At 38.5% G+C, this 23371-nt stretch overlaps 2 protein-coding genes and 1 pseudogene across 2 annotated transcripts; 2 read left to right on the top strand and 1 right to left on the bottom strand.

Annotated features, from left to right (window-relative positions):
• The first annotated feature begins 1757 nt into the window (after nt 1–1757).
• On the top strand, nt 1758–1968 carry LOC121189038 (annotated as a pseudogene).
• Nucleotides 1969–4157: 2189 nt separating this feature from the next.
• On the top strand, nt 4158–5567 carry LOC121188918. Its single transcript, XM_041048861.1, has 3 exons — nt 4158–4177; nt 4542–4941; nt 5190–5567. Exons 1-3 carry the CDS (start codon nt 4158–4160, stop codon nt 5565–5567), a joined length of 798 nt encoding a protein of 265 aa, XP_040904795.1.
• A 2276-nt stretch (nt 5568–7843) lies between these two features.
• Nucleotides 7844–8539, bottom strand: LOC121188717 (protein rapunzel-like). The gene has a single exon (XM_041048579.1). The coding sequence runs from the start codon at nt 8537–8539 to the stop codon at nt 7844–7846; it is 696 nt and encodes a 231-aa protein (XP_040904513.1).
• Between the last annotated feature and the right edge of the window lie 14832 nt (nt 8540–23371).

The raw sequence follows: 23371 nt of genomic DNA, 5'->3' as shown, positions 1-23371 counted from the left end.
TGACTGTGAGATATTCTCATGGTTGCTCAACTTGTTAACTTTGTTTTGGTGTGATGCACTGTAGTTTGTGTTAAAGGAAAGGATTTCTAGGAAGTCTGTACTGTCTGCAACAAGATCCTTTCTAAAGAAATTCTAATGGAAATGATGGAGCATAAAATCCACAGTCCCTGTCCTGTGGAAAAGTTGACTTCCAGAGTTGAAAAGAAGCAAACATGAGGCTTCAGCAGTCTGAGTAGATCAAGTTTCTATCTTCCAGGTATCACGCATTTAAAGTACTTTATGATAAAAATCATGCTCAAATAGTACTTTGTGAATTTACTGTGTGTTAGTACATGTAGTTGTGTACAGTTCAGCTGCTGCTGTCCTTGGTGCTGAATTCACCAACCCAGCTGAATGGTCCTGAGTGATTATTGTTGTAATTCATTTGGTATTTTTGAGAAGATTGAATATCATTAGTATGGGTTATGTTTTGGTTAGAGTTAGGCTTTCAGTTATGATGGTTAAGGTTAGGTTAGGTTAAGGGGCAAGGGAATGCATTATGGCAACATGTATCCTCACAACTATAATAAGACAAGAATGTGTGTGTGTGTGTGTGTGTGTGTGTTTGTCCTTTGATGCCTTTGATGTATCAACATTCTACAGTCTGATGTCACAGGCTGCAGTAAGTGGACACACAGCCAGAGACAAGTTCAGAAGTCAAACAGGAGCAGAAACAGTTGGACTGGACAGGACTTGCTCATGATTTAGGAAGAAAGAAGCACTCAGATATTTCTGCACAATTATTGACAAGGAAGGGAGGAGCTACTGCTGTTACAAGGACAAGAGGAAACCACAGGAAAGTCCAGATCACCTCCAAGGTTTTCAGTAAGTCAGTACATGTTAGTAGTTGATGTCAGTGTTTAGTTCATTTAGTGAAATGTTTTGTTCAGATGATTTGTTTGTTAACTTGATGTGATATTTACGCACACAAAATCATGATGTTCAGCCCAAAAGTGTTTGGGCACACACACAAAAAGTAGCTGTTTTAAATATTTCCATCTTACCTGGAAAAAGGAGAAATGGGTAGAGCCTGGTTAGTACTTGGATGAGAGACCGCCTGGGAATACCAGGTGCTATAAGCCTTTTATCTCCATCTTTGGTTCAGAATAATCAAAAAACCATCATCCCTAAAAGTGGTTCATTGACATGTCTTACTCAGTGTTGGACAGGAATGGACCTAAAAGTAATCAGACGCAGTAACATCCTTTATCAGATGATGGATAGTCAGAGAATTCTCGTCAGGTGGATAAGGTGATTTTTGATTGCTTCTTGTGCTTGGATTTGTAGAGAAATCAAGATGATTATTGTCTCTATTAAACATTGGATTTGTTAGTGGCGTTTTAGCATGTATAAAGAGACTTTTTATATGGATTGGTGTTGCTTACGGCCATACCACCCTGGGCACGTGGCTTTGTTGATTTGGAGTTACGTGTCAGCTTTTGCAGTCTGTCCACAAAGCGGCAGTGTTGCTCTGCAGAAGCTCTCTGGCGTACGCTACAGAGTGGCGTGTTTAGTCATGACAATTAGCCATATGGCTGAGCCTTTTGAGTTGGTGAAAAGTCAAACATCTTTGTATAGCGGCAGGGAAAAGTACACAGCAAACAGATGGGCGGAGTTGCTAAGTGGCGGCAATTGATAAGCTGGCTTACAAACGGGACACCGCGACACTGTGACGGTTGTACCAAGAGTTTGATTTGGACGTCAAACGCTTGGGCCTCATCGTTTCTCGGAGATCAAGTGTAGTTTCTGTTTTAATGTCTAAGATCAAGTGTAGTATCTGTTCTTATCAGTTTAATATCTGATATGTCCCCTATATGGGGATAACGTATTAAACCCAGTTTTAGGAGAGGGAGCTGAAAAGGGAGCTTGCTCCGCTCACTCCACGCATCGATCTGGCATTGCAGTGCCGCCGGGAACGGTGCACCTTTCTCTTGCTTTGTAGAAAAACAAGCGCTGACACTAATGTTTAGTTAGCAGTCAAACTTTGATATAAAATGCGGCTAAGTTTATATCAAGGGAATTGTGCACAACCATTCAGTTGATTTACTGATATCACCCCGCTCAACAACACAGTGCACTTCAGCTACGATGATTGGTCGCGGACCCCCTGAAGACGCCTGATCATTTCCCAGACTTTGTAGTCTCCATGTAAAAGCCAGGCCTGGTTTTGATGTGGATTTTTCAGGCCAAGCTGTACACCCAACTGTGGGCCAGTTGAAGCTGAGTCAAAGTCTGGCTGAGTCCCCACACCGTACTCTTTTGCTCTAACTTGTTTTCTCCCCAAAACATTTCTAAGCATTCAGCTCTTCTTTTTAAAGGAAAAAACACAGAGTCACAGTCAAATGCTGGAGACCAGAGAAGTTGAGTCCATAGAGCTTTATTCTTCAATACAGAATTCGAAAGGGTTTTCAGATGGCTGCAATTGCACCCCACCCCAGCTCCCTGGGCGCTTCACTAGGCAGCTCCCTGCCCCAGAGTCTCTAGTGCATGCGCATGCTTGTGTGTGTTTCGTTCACATGGTGTGGGTAAAATGCAGAGAGTAATTTCCCTAAGAGGGATCAATAAAAAAAAATCAGTCAGGAACGAATAATGAGACTCTATACTGATGGAGTAACTGCTGCTTAGTCTCTGAGAGTCAGTCACATTAATTACAAGAAAAAAAGTGAAGTAATTAGTTCATACAAGTGTGAGAACAATTAGTGTGTAAGCAGCTGCTGCGTCTCCTTTAGCTGCTTCTCTGCTGCCATAGTGAGGTGAGAAGGACTGTAACAGCTGCTGCTGTCCTTGGTGCTGAATTCACCAACCCAGCTGAATGGTCCCGAGTGAACAGTGAACACATGAATATCTCTTTGACCAAAAGCAGCTTCAGTTCCTGCAGACAGTCCCTATGAGGAGTAGTAGTTAGTTGAGTGGAGAAGCACTTTTATTTGTGGAGCATCTATCAAATCAGTCCAGAGTGAGTCCTCAGGGTCTAAAAGATCTCACAGCTTCTTCTCTCAGTCAACACAGCCTCAGATTCACCAACATCAGCTTGACACACTGACATCCAAAGGTTTGCTGGAGGACAGAAACACTGTGGGCTGGAAATGAATTATTAAAAAGGCTCTTAGAGGTCAGGAGCTTTGAACTCAGCAGTAGACATGAGTGGACTGAACTCTGTAAAATGAATCTGAATTTTTCTCTCTAATGAGAAAATGCAATGTGGAGGACATGTTCTGACAGAGGAGGTTTCTCAGGTTAAAGTCTGTTTCCAGACTTTGAAGAAACCTAAAAAAAAATATAAAGATAACTGTGTCACAACACACACACTCAATCATTTTTTTTTACACTTTTTTTTCTGTTTTCTCCAATGGAATTCTTACTTATCTTATCAATATTTGGTTTATTTTAGGCTTTTCACAAACTGATAAGAAACACTGTGGGAAATCACCCAGCTGCAGTCAATGATCATGGAGCCTTCATTGCTGTTAGAAATCATTTCAAAATTTCAATTGATGCAGGAAAACACTGAGTCAATCTGATGATGCAATGTGTTTCTGAACCACGATAAATGACTGTTTTAGTCACTGCTTATGAAATACACCTCTAAAAATTTGAAAATGCAGTTGATTTACATTGGGGACAAAGAAAACCCAGCACAGTTATTTTTCAACATAGTGCCCTCTCAGACACTAAGTCTAACAGTAATGGAGAATACAGGTCCCTTCTTATTAGAGGCTGGCATCTTGGATCTCCAGAAAGTGTCCCACAGCAGCAATGATGTCATCATCACTGTCAAAATGGCGACCACTGAGTTCCTTCTTCCTCTTGTGTGTGTGTGTGTGTGTCTCAGTGAGGTGAAGTGGGGGTCAAAATGACCCGACCATCATATGAAATGTGTGGGGACATTGTGGCATGTTTACTCAATTATTTTTTCTTTTTTTCTTTTACCTGTTCGGGTCCATTTGACCCGAACACCACATAGACGTCAATATAGCTAATCATGTTTGCACAGGTTACATTAAGGGTGTTTGGAGAATTTATTGTTCACTTTGATTCCATTCAATAAAATGTTGAGCTTAGTTCTATTATTCTTGTCTTTACCTGTGCTGATCATAGACCCTGTCCTTAGAGTGAAAATGCTGATGATCCTGCTGGGGTCAGTATGTTGAAATCGTGCCACAGATGGATCACACATAATCCTAAACAGACTCAGTTCTATCTGTTCCTATTTTACGTTTGAATTGAATTCAGCTTTATTTATCCCTGCAATTGTTTAGCTCTCCACTCAGGTCAACAAATACACACACAATGAAAAGGAAAAAAAAATCAACAATCAAAGGCTATGAGCATAAAAATATACAAAATACATTAACAACTAAATATATGTATCCAGAAATGTCTAAGACACACAAGGTAATAAAATTGTGCAAAAGTAATAATTGCCCATGAACAAAAAGACCAATTTTTAGGTTTTATTTCACACTATTATATGTTTCTGATGAACCTCTCTTACATTTTAGTGTCGTTGGTTTGAGTTACGCTGCCATTCAGAGACCTGACTATGATGATACACCCAACCCGGAGTTCCTCAACCCGTCCTGGATGGCCAGTATCCCTGATGATCGTCTGCTGTCTGCGATCACCATGCCTGGGACACACAACGCCATGGCCCTGTACAGCGGTGTGTATGCTGAATGCCAGACCTGGAGCTTGGCCTCAGCCAAGTTCAGCGAGACCTATGACATCTACGGTGCCGTGGTGGACCACATACATCGCTATGCTCACTGGGACCTGCTGTGGCACAGCCGGCTCGTGCCAACCATGGGAGAGGCCCGAGGGAAGCTCATCATCCTGCAAGACTTTCCAGGGCCAGACTCGGGGATGCGCTATGGATCCATGGACATAGCTGACAACTGGAGGGTATGAAAAGTTATGATTCTTAAAATATTTTCAGAATTGACTTAAATTGCCTATTTATTTATTTATTTTTGAATAGTGCTCTTTATTGAATTTTCATATGATAGATCTGAATTATCTAATCTCAGAAGAGAGAAGTGACTCAATACATTTAGAAATATTGTGTTGGTCCAGATCTTTTGCAAGATCTAAGTAGCTGGAGATGATTATAAAATGCTTTTGGGTGATTTAAAATTTGCTGTTCCCTGCAGGTTCCCACACTTCTGCACGTGAAAGAAAAGTGGCAGAGCGAACACCTGGAGGCTGCACCTGCAGGAAACATGGCCCAGACCTTTCTCACCTACAGCAGTGGAGCTGGCGTGTTTGCATACCCCAGAGCCATCGCTCAGCGCATCAATGCACAACTGTACGACTACCTGAGGGCCAAGACAGACCTGAACCAGTGCCTTGGAATCATATGCATGGACTTCCCTGCTGCTCCCATTATTCAAATGATCATTGATTTCCAGCTAAAAGAGGTCACAAACAGAAGACAAGCCTTTAACCCACTTTCTAGCAAGGCAAGTTTGAAATATAAAATTTCTTCTCTGAGAAAGAAGATGAACAAACATTTTAATATTAATGTCTGAGCCAAAGCAAGCATGTTAACGGAGCAGTAGACTGATCAATGACTGTACAATCAAGGATGCCAAATACAGCAGTTGTAGCTTGGATGCAATAGCGAGGTATAACCTTTCAGCTCTACTGTTATGAATATATGATTTAAATTATACCTCAGATTAAACTTGTCATTGTGTCAGTCACCAAAGATACTGGAAACAAAATAAAAGTCACATGAAAATAAATCAGAAATGGCATTGGGAAGAATTAGTGCAGTTATAAACTGCTGTAGTAACTGATTTATATTGTATTGTAATTGCTTTGTTCACACATCTTGTGAATATACGTCACTGATCAGGTCGTTTGGTAAATGGTGGTAAATCATTTTCCTTTCTAGCTGGAAGAATGTGTGCCAGTCAAACATCTGATACTGAGGTTTGTAGACTTTGCAGGGAGGGGTCACCTCCAGGTTTTGTGGCTCTGTGTCTTTTTGAATAGCTATCACGAGTTGTGCTTGAGCCAAGGCGGAGGTAAGCAGTCCCAGGGATATGAATACAAGCAGACAAAACATCTAACCTAAACTGAGCAATAATCAGATGAATGTTTAAAACTCAGCTTCCTGTCATGAAACCTTATTTCATCCTTCATATTTCTTCAAATGTCATTAAAATTGCCACTTTTCACAAACAGGGTAGAGCTGGTAATATAAATTGCTTAATATAAAAAGCCAATATATTATTGTTTTGTATTGTATTGTTGTATTTTATATTTAGATTTTAATTACATTAATCAGGTTATTTCATAATGTCTGAGTTATTTGTTTACACCTTATTTTGGATGTATTTTCCCAAAATTCATCTTGACATATCCTATTCAAACTCAATATATGGTATCTTTGGAAACTTTAGGATCTCCATCAGAATTTAAAATAATGCTCTGGAGATTTGAACAAATTTTGGCTGCACAGCATGAGGTTGTACAGACTGGAACCACTGGCAGGTCAAGAATTAATGACTTTGTTACTGTCTTATGATGACTTCCTCTGTGCCATCAAAAGAATGGAATCTCATGTTTTGATGTCAAATTTTCACAAGCTCAAGTTTATTGTTTATCTGGTGTCATGAAAGCAGTTTCTTTTTCACTGGGATTTGGGCATATTCAACAGATGTATGAAGAGCTGTTTTTTCTAAAAGAGGTGGGTTTGTGTGTTCTGTGCAGATCCTATTCATACATCTTGAATTCAGAGCTATGCCCCCCGACTTGTAAAGTGTAACTTTTTAATGTATAAATTGTTGGCTTTGTTGGCTTCACTCTTGTCCCTCATCGTATATGGCGGTGAGGGGGACTCTGCGGGCTGCACAGCAACACACTGTATGAAACTGGCCCAGTGCACGTTTTAGTGTTCATCTGGATGTGAAGAGCTAGGATGTTTAGGCTACTGCATTTTAGAAGGGTATAACAGGGCGAGCAATCTTCTGGAAAAACAAGCCTTTTGGAACTGAAACAGTCTTTAAAGTACCTTCTCTAATTATGTAGCAACAGGTCCAGGATCATTACAGGGATATTTTATCAATTACTGATTTTTGGTGAGAGTATATTATTCTAAGATTTTATTCTTGGAAAAGCATGAAACTTTAAAAAAGCTGATTAATATAACATAATCTACCTGTGATTGGTAGGCAATTATCTAATCATTATAACTCTAAGTCCAATTATAGTTTTTTGTTCCCATTGACAATAGTTTATTGTTTATCTGGTGTCATGAAAGCAGTTTCTTTTTCACTGGGATTTGGGCATATTCAACAGATGTATGAAGAGCTGGTTTTTCTAGAAGAGGTGGGTTTGTATGTTCTGTGTGGATCTTATTCATACATCTTGAATTCAGAGCTATGCCCCCTGACTTGTAAAGTGTACCTTTTAATGTATAAATTGTTGGCTTTAATGTACCGTAGATAAAATAATTTCACAAATGCACTGCCTAATCAACTAACAATTTATATATTTATATATATATATATATATAATTGAAGAGATTGTATAAAACATCAGCATTTATTTGTATGTAACACAAAGCAGCCTAAACATACAGTGGTCTCTTTGAAACAAAAAATAACACGTTGATACAATAACGAAATGCTGCAATGCAAATAACAGGTGCAGCTCTAGTGCACATATGCAAACATGGCTTTGGTTTCATACATACAGTAATTTGTCTTTTTATTGGTCCACAGCTGAGAGTACAGATAGTGTTCCCTGTCTTGTTGCCTTCAAACTCAGAGGATGTCCTCTCTCTGTTGGTCCATGTTCAGGCTGTTCTGTCTCTGCACTGACTGAGCACTTCCTGCATCTTTTCCTGGATCTCCTTCACCCTCTTATCCCACTTCTCTCGGACTGCATCTTCATCGTCCTTTGTAACAGTTGTGTAGCCCCCGAGTACGATGAAGCCCATGTAGAACAGGTGGGCGATGTAAGAACAGCGGTGCTCCATGATTTCACGGTCTCCATCGCAGTTTTCCAGGTAGACCTTCAGCAGGGGTTTTCCAAACAACGAGCCCGTACCAAGCACACCGCGATAGTACACATCCAGGCTTATGTCACTCTTGTTTGTCTCGTATACGGTCTGAAAGGTCTTCATGTAGTGCTCGGTTTGGTCTGGATCCTTTTTCATCTTCCTCACCATTTCATTGAAAGCATCGTACTGGTGCTTGATGTGCTCCTCATACTCCTCATACATACCAAAGATTTCATTCACCTCACTGATGTGGATCTGCCTCAGACATTGTTGATTCTTTTGGGAGATGCTCTTTAGCTTGGTGTGGATTTTCTGGAAGTTCTTGTCTAGAGCGTAGACTTTCTCATCTGTCAGGCCCGTTCGAGCCACCCTGATCAGGGGGGAGACGAAGCCAAAGGTGGGGTGAATGGAGGAGGCAAAGGAGGCCAACTTCTCCAAGCAAAACAACAACTTATCTGCATTTTCCTTCATCTGTTCAAGATCAGCCATCATTGGTGCTTTTCTTCTGCCACTTAAAGGTCCACACAAAGTGAGTCTGGATGCTGGAGACATTAAAAAAACGGTACAATATGTTATGTAAAACTGGATCCATACTCATGCATGGTACCTCAGCATCTGACCACAACCTTTCTGGATATAGTAAACAAGAGCATTAACACAAAACCAGGTCAGAGTCAAATATTGCTTCATGCTGCATTATCCTAAAAATTAAGTTCTTGGCTAACTCTGAGGTCGCTGGGCCTGCAACCCACATGTCAGCTGCTGCACATACACCATATAGCTAACAGTGTCATCTTACACTCTAATGTTACTACCAACAAGTTGACCATTGTGAGGGCTTATGTTGTTATGTTGTCTGAAGTGATATACAGACATTCAACATGTGAGCAGAGGAGGAAACAAGGGCTGGAAGTGAAGAATATTTTCATTATTGATCAAACTTACCATTATTTTCTTGATAAATCAAAAAATAGTCCAAACAATAGTAAAATATCTCCATCACAATTTCCTGAACCCCAAGTTTACCTTTATTTAAAATTACTTGTTTTGATTTACCAGTTCTTTGAAACCCAACATATTTAGTTAAATATCATAAATGATAAGGGGACAGCAGCAGATATAGAGCAAATGAAAGTATTTTGTGACAATGTATTATAAAATAATGTTGTTGCACTTTTATAATCAAGTGCAGTATTACAGATGAGCATATCCATAATCTGTTAGTTTCTGAGACCACAGACCCAAATCCAACTGCAATTATTTTTTTTTATATTAATCATCTGTCTCAATCCTGTTCTGCTGGAAAAATAAGTCTGGGACACCAGTGGATGTGCCTTTGTTCGTAGTAACACAAGACAGAGTAGGAATAAACAAATGGTTACAGGTTGTGACCTTTGATTTATCATCTTTAACAGTTCAGCTAACCTCCAGCAGCTATTTGGCACCTTTAACTTTAACTCAAGATGTGCTTCTGTTTTGTTTTTGAGCTTGCTTCTCTAATTTCCTGTTTCTGTCCACACACTCACATATGAATCCATAATCATTCACTTGCTTCACTTTCATCATTCCCAGCTGACTCAGCTATCACCCAGAATTCAAACATCCTTCACATTAGCAAATACAAAGCACTGTGGCAGCAGATGTTTACTCACCAGAGATTAAATTGTTGGTATCTCTCAGTCTACTGAAGCCATCTGACTCTTCTTTCCACTATTTTATTCCCTAGAGGAAAAAAGGGACAGCCCCCTCCTGCCAAATAAGGGAGTAAAATCGAGGAAGTGACTTGTGCATGCCCTGTACTGATTGGATGAGGGCAGTTCTTCCAGCTGCATCACAACTCCAACCAGAGGCTGCAACACAGACACTAAATGACAGGGAATTCTTTTCATTGTGTTGTTTTAATTGTGGTTTTCACACCTTCCAAATTAGTGTCACTGACCAGATACCACAGAAATGTATTGTATATTTATATATAAGATATTTATATTTATAATAATATATAAAATGTTTTGTTTGAAGTGGTTGGCCTTCAGTAACATTGCTGTAATGGATTTCAGCCTGAGAAAAGAGAGAAACTGTATCACATTGATCATTTTTCAGTGCCTGGTTCGCAAGAAAACATATGTCTGTACAGCACCTGAAGTGCAAGCTCACCTGTATGATCTTGTTTCACACCTTTCTGATAAGCAACAGACTCAGGATGCTCTAGCTGGATGACGTGATATCTTTTCTTGTTATGTGAGGACTTACTAATATAATTGCAGAGCTAAGCTGTTCTGAAGATACAATGTACTCTTCCTCCTTTTAGGTACTTAATATTCTCAGTACTGGGTGTTTCTGTTATTTTTTTCACTTCCTATAATTTAATTAAAACTCTTTTTTACACACAATATGTGTGTAGACCACTGTATATTCTTTTTCTTTTTCTCAATTGGAATTCTTTCTTTTTTTCGTATCTAATCAATATTGGGTTTATTTAAGGCTTTTCACAAACTGGTAAGAAACACTGTGGGAAATCATCCAACTGCAGTCAGTGCACATGGAGCCTTCATTGCTGTAAGAAATCATTTCAAAGGCCGAATTCTCAAGGTAAGCACATTCCATATACTTAATCCTCTTCCTTGACTTTCTTTGATGCATGAAAACACAGATACAGTGTGTTTCTCAATCAGGTGAATCACCCCCCCCCCCCCCCGCATACCCGCCGCATACCCCCCCATCCTCACACACAAACACACTCTGCTCACACATGTATGCATGTGAGCAGACAGCCCACCTCTTCTGGTATATCAGGAATTCTCATGAAACCCACGTAAGAGAATGTTACACAGGAATTAGAAACACCTTCTGTATTTTTTTTATCTTTCAGTATCACAGAGACTGCCATCAGAGAACAAAGATTAAGAATGTCACCAACATTTCCTTGTTTTCACCTGGACTTACCTGGCCTGATTATTTATTAAAATAGAACTACCCTTCAGCACACCACCGAATCTATCAAAATGGACATGTTCATTATCAGTCTTCAGGTGTGTCAAACATTTTTATGGAACTGAACAAAAAAGTTAGTCCCCACTTGTATTGTAAAGAGCAAAATGATACAGGTCCCCAGATAAATGTGAATTGTGAATTTTTGGTTGGTTTTGCTTTTGCAGTGATAGTGATTCCTGTTATGGCTATGCAGAGACAATAGTGCCTTTAGAGAGTATTCCACTGTTTGCAAGTAGAATTACAAGTACACTTGGCTTTGAATAGGATAAGCCCAAATTATCCAAATGTAAAATGAATGTTTTTTTTTTATATAGGAATTCTGTTATTCTTCATGTAAACACCCATACCACCGAATCTATCAAAATGGACATGTTCATTATCAGTCTTCAGATGTGTCAAACATTTTTATGGAGCTGAACAAAAAAGTTAGTCCCCACTTGTATAGAACAAAATGATACAGGTCCCCAGTTAAATGGTATGAAAGGACACATTCCTGCATGTATGTATACATTAGGACAGAAAAAGACGTGGTCACTACCATGTGTGAATTGTGAATGGTTGGTTTTGCTTTTGCCATGGTAGTGTTTCCTGTTATGTCTCTGCAAACACTACAATGTCTTTAGAGAGTATTCCATTGTTTGCAAATAGAAATACAACTACACGTGGCTTTGAGTAGGATAAGCCCAAATTATCCAAATGAAAAACATTTTTTTTTAATATAGGTATTGTCTTATTCTTCATGCAAACACCCATACCACTGAATCTATCAAAATTGACATGTTCATTATCAGTCTTATCAGTCATTATTGTCTAAAGACAACACTTTAGTTACCTCAGGGTTAGAATCTGTGAAGCACATGGGGCCTGATCAGGTCACTACTTCAGAGGACTTTTTTCTTTTGTAACTTTTCTTTTAAAAAAAATCTTTCAGAAAATAATTTAATAGAACCAGCAATAAAGTAATAGTAATATGTCAAGTATTCATAAAAAAGGCAGTGAATAGGATAAGCCCAGGTTTGTGCACCTGAACCTTTTTGCAACTGCTGTAGCCAAACTTATCCAAATGAAAATGAATGGTCCTAATACATGACACAGATGCCCCCTAAGCATGCATGGTCATGAAAAGTATCACTGTAGTATGACATCATATTTGAGAAGACACAAATATGTACATTTCTGCTGAAACTCAGCAGAAATGGACATAGAGGTGGATTAAAACATGACCGTGACTAATTCTAATTCTAACTTTTAGACACTGCCAAAATCATATTAGTTTGTCGTAACCTTTCCAGAGCCAGCAGCATCCTCTAGGAAAGGTCAGATGTAAATTCTTTACTTTTGTCTGCATGGATTTTCATATTTATATATTTTTATATAGGGATGGTGTTATTCTTCATGCAAACACGCATACCAATGACATCTGATCATTATTAATGTTGATACAAAAATTCTCTCTCTGTGTTGGTGCAGCATTATCAAAATGGATTGATATTTTTCAACAAATGGCAGGCATTCAGAGCCAATACCAATCACCTGTAAGGTTGGAAGCAGCAAGAATGTGACAGAGACAGGCTGTGGCTGTAATCCAAAGGACTGCAATCAAAATGAAAGATTTAAACACAAGCCATTGTCCTGGTTTTTGAGACACAAATATCCAACTTCATGAGACTAAAGACAGGTAGTGTAAAGTGAGACATTGAAGCTACAATGTGCAGCAATATCCCCACATTTATGTCAACATGTCAGACATGGTCCTTAAAGCTATTGGTGTTGAATAGGTACTTTCCTATGAACATTCAGCCAGGGTAAATTACAGTTTCCTTCACTTGAACATCTTTGCAACTTGTTTAGCAAGCTTGAAGCCCATTGTGGCCTAACGACCATCGTCAGCTTACTGCAAACCAGCAGCATCCTCTAGGACAGGTCGGCTGTAAATTATTAGAACCAGCAATAAAGTAGTAGTAGTATTAATATTTCAAGTATTTATAAAAATGTTTTCATCCATGACAAAAATGGAGATAGTTAGTAAAGAATAGTAGAGTAAGAAGAAGAGATTTGTGTTCCTAAAGTTTAACTGTGGGATTTATCCTATAGCTAATTTATGCCTTGTAAGTCTGAAAATCTAATGAATCATCATAATTTTCATTAATTCATGGTGAGTAACAGTGTGACCTTAATACGTGTGTCAGAAATTGAGATAATCCAAGGAAAAAACACCATCGAAAAGGCAAAAGACTCAAAAATCCCATGGCAGTAATCCCCAAAAACAAAAGATTGATCGGCCAGAGATTACTTGCAGTGATCTGATGGATTCATCTACTCCCAACAAAGAGGAATGGTCTATGTATATGATGGTAAGAATTTCAATTAAATAAACAGAGTTGGTGAAACATGCCTATGATAAGCTAGTATCAAATTTCACAATATTGTTATTATTTGCAAAGTAACTAACAAGCTATACTATGCGTTTCATTACAGGCCATGGAGCAACAGGTTTCCCTTGCCAGATGAACAAGAACCACAAGTAGCAGAAGCAAAAGAACAAGTAGTAGAAAAGAAAGTAATCTGGAGAAAACCACCTTCAAAAACCCCAAAGGCAATGGCTCACATTGTCAATGATGAAAACCTTCAAGAACCTGATATCCAAGTCAAAATGTCATCAAACAATGGACATCAGTGAATCTATGACAAGAATTACTGCCTTTTCTGTGAGAAACCTTTTGTAAAAATCTCGAGATATCTGAAGCAGAAGCACTCTGATAAACCTAAAATGGCTAAGGCACTTGCACACAGGCGAGGATCGGACATCCACAACAGCCTTTTGAGCAAACTTAGAAACATGGGAAATTACCATCATAACTGTTCAGTCCTGTCCTCTGGAAAAGGACAAATCATGTCAAAACCAAAAAGGCAAGCAACCCATGTTGCTTCGTTGGTTACAGGATATGTTCCACAGGCTTTTAAGGTTGCAGTTATCAAACCTTTACTTAAAAAGCCTTCTCTGGACTCTGACATTTTGGCAAACTATAGACCTATATCCAATCTCCCCTTTAATTCTAAAATTCTTGAAAAGGCTGTTGCAACTCAGTTGTGTGACCATCTACATAGGAACGGTTTGTTTGAAGTTTTTCAGTCAGGATTTAGAGTTCATCATAGCACAGAGACAGCACTGGTGAAAGTTACCAACGACCTTCTTATAGCATCAGATAATGGACTCGTCTCTATACTTGTCCTGCTAGATCTTAGTGCTGCATTTGACACCATTGATCATAGTATCCTATTGGATAGATTGGAACATGTTATTGGGATTAAAGGAACAGCACTAGGCTGGTTTAAATCATATCTATCAGATAGATACCAGTTTGTTCATGTTAATGATGATCCCTCCATATATACCAGAGTAAGTCATGGAGTTCCACAGGGTTCTGTGCTTGGACCGATACTGTTCACCTTATACATGCTTCCCCTAGGCAATATTATCAGGAAGCATGGAATAAATTTCCATTGCTATGCGGATGATACCCAGCTATATTTATCTATGAAACCAGACGAAACAGATCAGTTAACCATACTTCAGGCATGTCTTAAAGACATAAAGGCCTGGATGACCTGTAACTTTCTTCTTCTGAATTCAGACAAAACTGAGGTTATTTTGTTTGCTCCCAAACACCTCAGAAACAGTTTATCTAATCATATAGTTACTCTGGATGGCATTAATTTAGCCTCCAGTACGACTGTGAGGAACCTTGGAGTTATTTTTGATCAGGATCTGTCCTTTAACTCACATATAAAACAAGTCTCTAGGACCGCCTTCTTTCACCTGCGCAATATCAGTAAGATTAGGAACATTCTGTCGCAGAGTGATGCTGAAAAATTAGTCCATGCTTTTGTTACTTCTAGGCTGGACTACTGTAATTCCCTATTATCAGGATGTCCAGTTAACTCTCTAAAGAGCATCCAGCTGATCCAAAATGCTGCAGCGAGAGTACTGACTGGAATTAGCAAGAGAGATCACATTACTCCTGTACTAACTTCTCTTCATTGGCTTCCTGTAAAATCCAGAATTGATTTTAAAATCCTTCTCCTTACATATAAGGCCCTCAATGGCCAGGCTCCTTCATATCTCAAAGAGCTGATAGTACCATATCATCCTAACAGATTGCTTCGTTCCCAGAATGCAGGTTTGCTTATGGTTCCCAAAATCTCTAAAAGTAGAATGGGAGGCCGAGCCTTTAGCTATCAGGCCCCTCTCCTATGGAACCAACTGCCAGTTTGGGTTCGGGAAGCAGACACCCTCTCTAATTTTAAAACAAAGCTTAAAACCTTCGTTTGATAAAGCTTATAATTAGTTGTAGTTACAGTCCTAGTTATTTATTAAACTTATAGTTAGTCACAATTATCTCTATAGACACTGTTACAGTTAAGGATATAGCCCTTAGTAGGGCTGGCTCAGGCAACTGAATCATCCCCTAGTTATGCTGCTATAGGCCTAGGCTGCTGGGGGACATCCCATGATTTACTGCGCACTTCTTCTTCTTTCTCTTTCTCTCCTCAGACCCACTCTCAAATTTATTAGCCTTTATTACATGTCATTAACTCTGTGTCCTCTCTGTCCCGTAGTCCTGTGCTTGTTTCTCTCTGGTCTCTCTTTCTCTGTACCTTTCTGCAGGTACCTCTGGCTCCGGAGCTGCTTGTCCTATGGTCCTGGCTCCACCCACCTGCTGCTGTTTATTGTTTACAATGATCTATTTCTAACATGTTTAATGTTCCATTCTGCTACAGATAAATATTTGATTAATATTCTTTGCAAACTGTAATGTAAATAATTACCAGTCATGACAGCTTTTTGCCTCCGTGCTCTGTTTCATAATTCTAATCTGCTGAGCACACATTATCCAATAACTGTTCACTAACTGTAATGTAAATACTGACCCACACTGTCTGTATTATGCTGCATGTCTTTCTCCCCCTCTCCTCCATTCCTAGCTGTCCTATCTTCCTCCTTTTCCTCCTTTCACCCAGCCCGGCCATCGGCAGGACGGTCCCCCATCTGAGCCAGGTTCTGCTCAAGGTTTCTTCCTGTTAAAAGGGAGTTTTCCTTGCCACTGTCGCCTTAAGTGCTTGCTCTGGGGTCAGGCTTTGGGTCTCTGTAAAGCGCTTTGAGACAATTTTGACTGTGGAAGGCGCTATATAAATAAAATTGAATTGAATTGAATTGAATGTATCATCAGCAAGAGACTATATGCCTTGCAAGTTTTGCTTTGCTATGTATGTCAAAACAGAACTTTGGAGACATCACAAGCGATGCAAACTACAAGTAAAAGATGATCGTCCAGTGAAAAGAAGAATTCAGGCAAGTTCTTCCGTGTTGTTGCCAATGAACATGACGGTCTCCACTGGACTCAAAACAATTCTGGAGGACATGGCATATGACGCTGTTACTCATTTGGCGAAATCTGACATACTGATAATCGCAGAGGGAAAGAGAATGTTCCTCAAAAATTGAGAAGTGAAACAACATCGGGCAGACATCAGGAATAAGATGAGAGAACTTGCTAGACTTGTTCTGGCTGCAAGAACAATTAACACAGACATTGTCTTTTTGAAGGACATGATAAACTGCCTGAATACTGGGCGCTTGCAATATGAAATATCAGTGATATGTGTCTGAATACTGGGAGCATGCATTATGGAGCATCAGTATAAGGGTCACAACACTCTGGTAACTGTTTATTATGTGGAAAGCCATTTCCGTCGTTGGAGTGCAGCAAAATGAAGAGAGAAACCCTCAGTTTAGGAGTGTATGTGTGGGCCTAAAAGCACTTCAAATAAACTTTTTTTAAAGTTAATTCAGCATTTTTGGACTGATTTCTCTTCAGGGTTGTGAAGCCTTGTTGCATTTTTACAAAAGCATAGTAGCATATTTGTAAATAAATAAATAATATGATATATTTATTTTATAAAATAAAATAAAATAAAAAGCTAATATATAATATTGTTTCATTTAGTTTTTCAAAAGAATATGAATATGAATTTTCCCTTTTTCATGCATGAGTTTGAATGTTGCTCCATGATGCACTTGTGTCATCATGAGCCATATAACAGGTACAGTGCAAGTGTGGACCTTTTTGAGAACCTTGGGGATACAATGACATAAATAAATTGAAACTATTTTTTTAGGTCTAGTAAAAATCGGATGAACTTAAAATAACTAATCTTAACACTGTCTTTTTCATTTTATATCTTTGTATCCTGGTTACTTTGACTATTTTAAAATGTCTTTAAACTCCTTGAATTCCATCTCAGTCTAGACTGAGCAGACAAAGTTCCAATGACCAATGTCATTCGGAACAGTGCAAGTGTGGACATTTTTTGAGAATATTGGGGATACAATTACATAAATAAACTGATTGAAACAATATTTTTTTTAGGTCTAGTAAAATGGGAAGAACTTAAAATAGCTAATCTTAACACTATTTTTCATTTATGTCTTTGTATCCTGGTTAATTTGACTATTTTAAAATGTCTTTAAACTCCTTGAATTTCATCTCAGTATAGACTGAGCACACACACAAAAAAAAAAAAAATCCTGCGATTTTGAAATGTAGTCAGACCAGTATTTTGGGAACAAGAAATTAAGCATAGTCTGTTTTTGTTGGGTTTTTTTTCCCTTTTTGTTTGTTTTTTTGCGATTCATTTAAACCAAAACAGTTTCTTACTGCTGAAATTTTTATTTCAATTTTTCCCCCTCCTTTTTAGATTCTAAAACATTAATTTATATTCTGCATTCTAGGTAACCCTTTAGAGTAACCCTTTAACCCAGTGAAATCTAAGACGATTGAAGCTGAGCTTGAGTTCTGTGAAAAGCGACGTGTGTGTAATGGGTTGGTGAAATTCATTGTTCAAACCAGTAGGGGCACTCATGAGTAGGTACTTAAACACTCACAAATCAACAGTGGACCTCTTGGAAAAAAATTAATAAACCTTACCAGAGCATGTTTTTAGGCTGATTTAAGGCGTGTCCAAGAGGGGACCTAAAAAATGTCCCCTGTTAGTTTTCAAGTCCACTGTTGGTGAATGTGTGACAACAACCAAGTCCAGACTTAGCTAGGTTGATAAGTGCACACGTGCACACACACAGACACACCTTGTTTAGATGTAACAGAGCCCACAGCAATTCTGAAGAATGACACAATCAGAAAATACATTTGGCCTTTGAGGAATTTAATTGTGTGCCTGCTCCAAATGCTATGCTAGGTCTATGTGGAGCAGCTTGTGTGATACATTGTGTTTCTGTTTGTTTTCTATGAAACTGTGAATATTATTAGCTGACTGGATGAATAGAACACAAGAGAGACTTGTTTGTGCAGATAGATGAGACCTTAATGTGTCTACTAACCCTTATTTTAAGATGCACACACACACACACACACTTTGTTCTGCAAGTGGTTATAGTTTATGTCAGAGCAGCATCAGGTAAAAAAATGCAGAATGATCAATACAGATCCTGATTTGCTGTAAGTCCTATATTCTCCATGATGGTGTGTGTGTGCACTTACCAACCTAGCTAAGTCTGGACTTCGGTGTCGTCACACATTCACCAACAGTGGACCAGAAAACTAACAGGCTCTGGTAAGGTTTATTAATTTTTTTCCAAGAGGTCCACTGTTGGTGTGTGAGTGTTTAAGTACCTACTCATGAGTGCCCCTACTGGTTTGAACAATGAATTTCACCAACCCATTACACACGTCGCTTTTCACACTCCTCAAGCTCAGCTTCAATGGTCTTAGATTTCACTGTAAAGTGTTAAAGGGTTACACTAAAGGGTTACCTAGAATACAGAATATAAATTAATGTTTTAGAATCTTAAAAGGAGGGGAAAAAATTTGAAATAAGAATTTCAGCAATAAGACGCTGTTTTAGTTTAAATGAATCACCAAGAAAAAAAAAAACAGACTATGCTTAATTTTTTGTTCCCAAAATACTGGTCTAACTACATTTCACAATAGCAGGATTTTTTTTTTTTAATCTTTGTGTACTCAGTCTAAACTGAGATGGAATTCAAGGAAAGACATTTTAAAATAGTCAAATTAACCAGGATACAGACATAAAATGAAAAAGACAGTGTTAAGATTAGTTATTTTAAGTTCATCTGATTTTTACTAGACCTAAAAAAATAGTTTCAATCAATTTATTTATGTAATTGTATCCCCAAGGTTCTCAAAAAGGTCCACACTTGCACTGTACCGAATGACATTGGTCCCCTGTTTTATGGCTCATAATGACACACGTGCATCATGGAGCAACATTCAAACTCATGCATGAAAAAAGAGAAATTAATATTTCTTTTATGTTCATATTTTTTTTGAAAAACTAAATGAAATAAATTCATATATTAGCTTTAATTATATATTATATATTATAAATATATATTACTTACAAATATGCTACTATGCTTTTGTAAAAACGCATCAAGGCTTCACAACCCTGAATAGAAATCAGTCCAAAAATGCTGAATTAACTTTTAAAAAAGTTTATTTAAAGTGCTTTTAGGCCCACACATACACTCCTAAACTGAGGGTTTCTCTCTTCATTTTGCTGCACTCCAACGACGGAAATGGCTTTCCACATAATAAACAGTTACCAGAGTGTTGTAGCCTTTATACTGATGCTCCTTTTACATGAATTACCAGTGTTACGAAACTAACACTGAGGTTCCATAATGCAAGCTCCCAGTATTCAGACACATATCACTGATATTTCATATTGCAAGCTCCCTTGTTCTTGCCGCCAGAACAAGTCTCGCAGGGGGCATCTGCGTCATGTCTTAGGATCATTCATTTTCATTTGGATAATTTTGGCTACAACAGTTGCAAAAAGGTTCAGGAGCACAAACCTGGCCTTATCCTATTCAATGCCTTTTTATGAATACTTGACATATTACTACTACTTTATTGCTGGTTCTATTAAATTATTTTCTGAAAGAATTTTTAAAAAAAGAAAAGTTACAAAAGAAAAAGTCCTCTACACTGAAGTAGTGACATGACCAGACCCCATGTGCTTCACAGATCCTAACTCTGAGGTAACTCAAAGTGTAACTCTGAGAAGTGAGAGCCTTGGAGTGGGTGAGGAGTGTAAATAAGATCCAGGCAATCTATGACAACGTCTGTCTGTCTGTCTGTCTGCAGAGTGGGGGGTGGTTTCCAAGAAGCTGACAATGGTCATTAGGTCACAATGGGCTTCAAGCTGGCTAAACAAGTTGCAAAAATGTTCAAGTGAAGCAAACTGTAATTTACCCTGGCTGAATGTTCATAGGAAAGTGCCTATTCCACAGCAACAGCTTTAAGGACCATGTCTGACATGTTGACATAAATGTGGTGATATTGCTGCACATTGTAGTTTCAATGTCTCACTTTACACTACCTGTCTTTAGTCTCATGAAGTGAGTTGTATATTTGTGTCTCAAAAACCAGGACAATGGCTTGTGTTTAAATCTTTCATTTTGATTGCAGTCCTTTGGATTACAGCCACAGCCTGCCTCTGTGACATTCTTGCTCCTTCCAACCTTACAGGTGATTGGTATTGGCTCTGAATGCCTGCCATTTGTTGAAAAATATCAATCCATTTTGATAATGCTGCACCAACACAGAGAGAGAATTTTTGTATCAACATTAATAATGATCAGATGTCATTGGTATGGGTGTTTGCATGAAGCATAACACCATCCCTATATAAAAATCCATGCAGACAAAAGTAAAGAATTTACATCTGACCTGTCCTAGAGGATGCTGCTGGCTCTGGAAAGGTTACTACAAGCTAATATGACTTTGGCAGTGTCTAAAAGTTAGAATTAGAATTAGTCACAGTCATGTTTTAATCCACCTCTATGTCCATTTCTGCTGAGTTTCAGCAGAAATGTACATATTTGTGTCTTCTCAACTATGATGTCATACTACAGTGATACTTTCCATGACCATGCATGCTTAGGGGGCATCTGTGTCATGTCTTAGGACCAATTATTTTCATTTGGATAATTTTGGCTAAAGCAGTTGCAAAAAGGTTCAGGAGCACAAATCTGGGCTTATCCTATTCAATGCCTTTTTTATGAATACTTGACATATTACTACTACTTTATTGCTGGTTCTATTAAATTATTTTCTGAAAGAATTTTAAAGAAAAGTTACAAAAGAAAAAGTCCTCTACACTGAAGTAGTGACATGACCAGACCCCATGTGCTTCACAGATCCTAACTCTGAGGTAACTTAAAGTGTTGTCTTTGGAAAGTGAGAGACTTGGAGTGGAAGAGGGGTGTAAATCAGATCCAGGCAATCTATGACAACTTGTGTCTGTCCCTGTCTGTTTGCAGAGAGGGGTATGGTTTCCAGTAAACTGACGATGGTCGTTAGGCCACAATGGGCTACAAGCTTGCTAAACAAGTTGCAAAGATGTTCAAGTGAAGGAAACTGTAACACACTTGAAGACTGATAATGAACATGTCCATTTTGATAGATTCGGTGGTATGGGTGTTTGCATGAAGAATAACATAATTCCTATATAAAAAACAAACAAACCAACTGCCAGTTTGGGTTCGGGAAGCAGACACCCTCTCTAATTTTAAAACCAAGCTTAAAACCTTCTTGTTTGATAAAGCTTATAATTAGTTGTAGTTACAGTCCTAGTTATTTATTAAACTTATAGTTAGTCACAATTATCTCTATAGACACTGTTACAGTTAAGGATATAGCCCTTAGTAGGGCTGGCTCAGGCAACTGAATCATCCCCTAGTTATGCTGCTATAGGCCTAGGCTGCTGGGGGACATCCCATGATTTACTGCGCACTTCTTCTTCTTTCTCTTTCTCTCCTCAGACCCACTCTCAAATTTATTAGTCTTTATTACATGTCATTAAGTCTGTGTCCTCTCTGTCCCGTAGTCCTGTGTTTGTTTCTCTCTGGTCTCTCTTTCTCTGTACCTTACTGCAGGTACCTCTGGCTCCGGAGCTGCTTGTCCTATGGTCCTGGCTCCACCCACCTGCTGCTGTTTATTGTTTACAATGATCTATTTCTAACATGTTTAATGTTCCATTCTGCTACAGATAAATATTTGATTAATATTCTTTGCAAACTGCAATGTAAATAATTACCAGTCATGACAGCTTTTTGCCTCCGTGCTCTGTTTCATAATTCTAATCTGCTGAGCACACATTATCAAATAACTGTTCACTAACTGTAATGTAAATACTGACCCACATTGTCTGTATTATGCTGCATGTCTTTCTCCCCCTCTCCTCCATTCCTAGCTGTCCTATCTTCCTCCTTTTCCTCCTTTCACCCAGCCCGGCCATCGGCAGGACGGTCCCCCATCTGAGCCAGGTTCTGCTCAAGGTTTCTTCCTGTTAAAAGGGAGTTTTCCTTGCCACTGTCGCCTTAAGTGCTTGCTCTGGGGTCAGGCTCTGGGTCTTTGTAAAGCGCTTTGAGACAATTTTGATTGTGGAAGGCGCTATATAAATAAAATTGAATTGAATTGAAATTGAATTGAATTCACTTTTCATTTGGATAATTTGGGCTTATCCTATTCAAAGCCAAGTGTACTTGTAATTCTACTTGCAAACAGTGGAATACTCTCTAGAGCCACTATAGTCTCTGCAAAGACATAACAAGAATCACTATCACTGCAAAAGCAAAACCAACCAAAAAATTCACAATTCACACATTTCTGTGACAGTGACCACGTCTTTTCCTGTCCTAATGTATATATACATGCAGGAATGTGTGTGTCGTTTCACACCATTTAACTGGGGATCTGTATCATTTTGCTCTTTACAAGTGGGGACTAACTTTTTTGTTCAGTTCCATAAAAATGTTTGACAAACCTGAAGACTGATAATGAACATGTCCATTTTGATAGATTCCATTTTGATAGATATGGGTGTTTGCATGAAGAATAACACAATTCCTATAAACATTAATTTTTCATTTGGATAATTTGGGCTTATCCTATTCAAAGCCAGTTGTACTTGTATTTCTAGTTACAAACAATGGAATACTCTCTAAAGGTACTGTAGTCTCTGCAGAGACAGAACAGGAATCACTATCACTGCAAAAGCAAAACCAACCAAACGTTAACAATTGTTGCATTAGACACCACGTACAGTGAGCTCTCGCTCACTGTTATTGTTACTGTATGTCTCTCGAACCAAAGCGTTCTCTCTCTCTCTCTATAATCATTAAACTTCTTTGTGTCACTATTTTGAAGCATAAATTGCGAGTCAGACTCAGATTTAGAAGCTGTTACATGAAATAAAGTGAGCACACACACACAGGTAGATTAT

The sequence above is a fragment of the Toxotes jaculatrix genome, chromosome 10, assembly GCF_017976425.1.
Source record: "Toxotes jaculatrix isolate fToxJac2 chromosome 10, fToxJac2.pri, whole genome shotgun sequence".
In the NCBI taxonomy this organism is placed as follows: Eukaryota; Metazoa; Chordata; class Actinopteri; family Toxotidae; genus Toxotes; species Toxotes jaculatrix.
This window is presented reverse-complemented; position numbering and strand designations above follow the sequence as displayed.

What these genes read in the sequence shown, in the direction of transcription:
- LOC121188918 (XM_041048861.1), top strand. Translation starts at nt 4,158, where the DNA reads ATGCTGATGATCCTGCTGGG. An exon ending in ATGCTGATGATCCTGCTGGG is followed by an intron (nt 4,178 to 4,541) that starts GTCAGTATGTTG and finishes CTTACATTTTAG; the next exon opens with TGTCGTTGGTTTGAGTTACG. An exon ending in ACATAGCTGACAACTGGAGG is followed by an intron (nt 4,942 to 5,189) that starts GTATGAAAAGTT and finishes TGTTCCCTGCAG; the next exon opens with GTTCCCACACTTCTGCACGT.
- LOC121188717 (XM_041048579.1), bottom strand. Translation starts at nt 8,539, where the DNA reads ATGGCTGATCTTGAACAGATGAAGGAAAATGCAGATAAGTTGTTGTTT.